General features: G+C 52.7%; 1 protein-coding gene across 1 annotated transcript in view; it reads left to right on the top strand.

Annotated features, from left to right (window-relative positions):
* The window catches only part of Aurkaip1 (aurora kinase A interacting protein 1), a 2,430-nt gene extending 1,801 nt beyond the window's left edge, over positions 1 to 629 (top strand). Inside the window, exons 3-4 of the mRNA XM_004639680.2 lie at positions 7 to 359; positions 457 to 629. Of these exons, the coding sequence (XP_004639737.1) occupies positions 7 to 359; positions 457 to 558 (455 nt within the window). The 3' untranslated portion in view covers positions 559 to 629. The remainder of the gene's footprint in view (positions 1 to 6; positions 360 to 456) is intronic.
* The last annotated feature ends 3,804 nt before the right edge of the window (positions 630 to 4,433 follow it).

Below are 4,433 nucleotides of genomic sequence, written 5' to 3'. Positions count from 1 at the left end.
GGGCAGCCTCCCTTCCCGGCAGGGGGGTCCCGCTGGAGCTCGAGGAGTTGCTGGTTCCCAGGAAGATGGCCATCAGTCCCCTAGAGAGCTGGCTGACTGCCCGCCATCTCTTGTCCAAACTGGATGTCGGGGCTCCAGAGACTGTGACTCCAGGCCAGTTCTACGAGTGTCCACCTACCCAGGTGGAGGAGGGGGCCAAGCAGGTGGACGAAGGGGTCTGGGATGCACCGAAGATGCAGTGCAAAAACGTGCTGAAGATCCGCCGGCGTAAGATGAATCACCACAAATACCGAAAGCTGGTCAAGAGAACTCGATTCCTACGGCGCAAGGTCCGGGAAGGACGCTTGAAACGGAAGCAGGTGAGTGGCTGCTTTTGGGTCTGAGTGGACAGAGTGGCTAGGAGTGTGTAGATTTGCCAAAAGTCAGTTAACAGTGTCACTCTTTCCATCCTCACAGATGAAGTTCGAGAAAGACTTGAAGCGCATCTGGTTAAAGGCAGGCCTAAAAGAGGCTCCTGAGGGCTGGCAGACCCCCAAGATCTATGTGAAGGTCAAATGAGCCTGGAGTCCTGCTTCCACACCCCACGTGCTGCTGGTGACCCATTGTAATAAACGTCAGGAGGACTCAGTGTCCTGGGCTGGCCTGCAGCCTCATCCTCCTGGTGTGAGCTCTCTAGAGGTAGCAGCTGCTGCCAGCCTCTCTGTTGTCAGAGCCCAGGAACCAAGACGTGGGCCGTGTGGCTTTCTCCACCCCACTGGCCCTTGCCCTCCATCCTCACAGTGCTGTGCCTGTGGAGGTGACCATCTTGCTGGGTGAATGAGTGCTGTGGAGTAGCTGGGAACATCTTCCACATGGGGACTAAATGTACACACAAGCCGGGCGTGGTGGCACACACCTATACTCCTAGCACTCAGGAGGCTGAGGCAGGAGGATTGTTTCCAGTTCAAAACCAGCCTGAGCTACAAAGTGAGCTCAAGGCCAGCCTAAACTACATAGACCCTGTCTCAAAAAGCCAAAAATATAAATAAATAAGTAAATATGCACACAGGTGGTAGAAGGACAGACAGGATAAGTGAGAGTGACTAGATTATATTTAATGAATGAGAATGCAAGAAGGGCCCTGGGTCCCTGGAGATGGCGGTTAATGCCATGCAGACTTCAGGTTCTGAGCTATCTGGGGTAGGGTATTGGCATGGCTCCCAGCCCTCCAGAGTGTCTCCTGTTGGGTCCTCAGCCTCTGCTACTTCTCCAGGTCTTCATTGGGGTAGGGGACTGGTCAGACATAGGGTGTAGTTGTGACAGTTGAGTTGGGGCCAGCTAAGGAAGGGATGTTGTTCCCATAGCTGAAGAACCCATGGTCTTCTCTCAATCCAGAAACCCTGTGATTCTGGATTCCCCTGGATTAAGAGGAATACACGACTCCTACCAACTGGGGACCTGGAGGGCCCTTTGTTCCTGTGTTAAGGCATAGGGGAGTTGAGCTACAGGTATCAAGAATGCAGTGTGGACCTTTATCTTGCTCCATATCCCTGACCTTATGTCTGAATTGTGCAACAGGAACACAGACTTAAATTTCTTGGGCCTCAGTGTCCTGCATTCCCTACCTGTTAGCACTGATCTGTCTCTGACCAGTATTGTGAAGGCTTCTTTGTGTGGGTGTGGGTGTGGGTGTGGTGCTGGAGGTCAAGCCCAATGCCTTGTATCCATTAAGACTACCAGAGCCACATCCCCAGCCAGGGCTTCCTTTGTGTCACTGAACCATGTCCAGGGCCTTGGCTTAAATCCCTACAGATTAGGTGGTCTTTGGAGGATGAGGAATTTGAGCACATTTCCCTAAAATTCCCAGGATAGAACAAGCATTATATATTACCCCATGCTGCTGCAGAGCCACAGGCCTGCTCTAAATGAAGTTAGAAGGTTTCTAAAAGGAGGTGTGCTCTTGGGTTGCGAGGGCTCTAGAGGTGGTGGTGGTGTCCTGTGTTTATGCTGGAGGCCACCAGAGTGTGGCAGTCAAGTTCCTGGCAGACTGGAAGGAACCTAGACGGCTGTCTGGAGCTGCCGAAGAGCCTGCCCCCACCAAGGTCCTAGAGCCTTCCTGATTTTCTTTTAAATGTATTTCCTACAGGGTCTCACTATGTAGTTTAGGGGACTAGGTAGGGATTCTCAGTCCAGGGCTTCAGCAGTGCAGCCTCCTTGGACAAGGGAGGGACATATACGTGTGCGCATGCGCACACACACGCGTGCGCGCACACATGGACATTTCCGCCCTTGGCTGGTGTCCATGACTGCTGAACACGTGCTCCCGGTATTTCCTCCCACCCCAGCCACACAACTGCCCTGTGGCTCACCCCACCCTTTGCTGGCCAAGGGAGAATAGGGTGTCCAGCTGAGCTGCCTAGAGCTTCACCACTGGGGCTGGCTGGCAGTGCTGCCCAGAGGCCATATGTGGCTCAGGCCAGCAGTCAGTGGATCCTGCTGTGCTGAGAGACATCTGAGATGTTTCGGGAAGGTAGAGGCCTGAAAGCTGCCATCCCTATAAAACAGGAACCCCTGTTGCAGAGTTAGCCCCAATGTCAGAGCTGTTCCGCACAGCACAGCCAGCTGGGCCCACCCGGGCCCACCCAGCCCCACCGGCCTCCACCCTGCCTCTAGAGGAGGCCTGGGGTGCAGAGCTGGCCTTCCTGTGGCTTAAGAGCCTTTGTTCTGTAGCCATGGCCCCTACTGGTAATTTGGGGGTTTTATTTTTATCTCTACAGTTCCAGCCCACCAGGAATGTTCCCTTTTACGTGTGGGGCCGCTCCCTGGCCCAGCCTTGTGCGACGTCCGGCCTTTCATGTTTCTGGACTGGGCAGGGGGGCCTCTTGTTGACCCTCACAAGCCTCTAGGGGAGTCTGGACCCACACCACCCTGAGGGTCCATCTGAGCCTAGCCCCGCATGCCCACAGCATTGCCCCCATGTATTCCCAGCTAAGTGATGCACTGCTGGCTCAGGCTCTAAATGGTAGGGGCCCAGCAGTGCAGAACAAAGCCTGTACTGCCAACAAGCCACTCCTTGTCTGATGTGAAGCTGAGGTCCGGAGGAAGATGCCCACTCCTGGATAGCCATGGCCTGCCAGGCACCCCCACTCACTACTGTGAGTGGACAGGCAAGAATATTCCTGCACCTGGTGTTGCAGGTATCTGTCCATCTGAGCTGTGGGCCCCTTACCCCTCTGCCATAGCAAAACTGGGGCCCATGGTGTCCAGTGTGGGGACCTTGAGCTGGGTCTCTTCAGGGCTGGTACAGAGACAAAAGTGATTTTTACTGCTGCTCTGGCCTTGGCCCCAGCTGCCCATGGTGCTGAGTGCCAGCCAGGAGCATGCTCTCTGGGGAGGGGCTCTGGTGCCTCTTGGCAGCTACACCAGTGAGCGCCTGTGCCCTCAGGTTGCCCTCCTCACCAGCCCTCAATGTCATCAGGCTGCCAGGGCTCCCCCGGGTCCTGTTGCCTCATTGGCCAGGTCCCCTTTACAACATGCCCACTGTCCTTTCCTGGTGTCTCCCTTCTTTCCCAGGCATACTAGTGGCAGTGTAGGGGACAGGTTGTAGGGTATTCCCTCCTGCTCAGGTTTGGTGCTGAGTTCCATGCAGAAACTGTGTCCTTTCCAATCAGATTTGTGCTAAGTTCTCATTTACAGGGGAGGTCCCACAATACAGAGATTGGTTGGTGGGTTGAGATTTGTTTCACCTCCAAAACTTGATTTTTAAAATTTTTTTTATAACGTACAAAATTTATATCTGTACATGTCTAAATGATTTAATACTTTTGTTGTTTTTTGAGACGGGCTGGATATTTAGCCTAAGCTGGCCTTGAACTCACTGTGCTATTCTTGCCTCAGCCTTCTCAGTGCTGGGATTACAGGTGTGCACTACCATACCCAACTAATGATTTAATAAGAGCTGGGGATATAGTTCAGCGCATAGTGTCTGCCTGACCAGCACAAGGTACCAAAAAAAGAAAAAAAGGATTTAAGAGGACGTCTTGCCGGTCATGGCGATTCATGTGATCCCATAGTCCCAGCACTCAAATTTGAGGCCAGGTGGGCTCAAGGCCAGCCTGAACTGCAGAGCGACACCCTATGCACAAGTCACACACACAAAGTCTTGCTGGGTGTCCTGATGGAATCCTATCATATAATCTCCACACTTGGGAGGCCGAGTCAGGAGGCCAGCCTGGAATACATAGTGAAACCCTGCCTTAAGAGAAAACATCTCTTCCCTTTCTCTACAGGACCTTCTCCAGAGGCTCTTTTCAAGGACCCTTTCTGTATTTGTTTTTTTTTTTTTTTTTTAAACTGAGAAAAAAGTATATATTTAGAATTAGCCAGCTGGACTCAGTTTAGATGATCCCAATTTTGTTGGCAACATCCAATGCATCATAATCAGGAGCCAGTCG

This window comes from Octodon degus, unplaced genomic scaffold (genome assembly GCF_000260255.1).
Source record: "Octodon degus isolate 3935 unplaced genomic scaffold, OctDeg1.0 scaffold00113, whole genome shotgun sequence".
Taxonomy (NCBI): domain Eukaryota; kingdom Metazoa; phylum Chordata; class Mammalia; order Rodentia; family Octodontidae; genus Octodon; species Octodon degus.
Note: the sequence above shows the minus strand (reverse complement) of the source record. Positions and strands in the feature narration are given on the sequence as shown.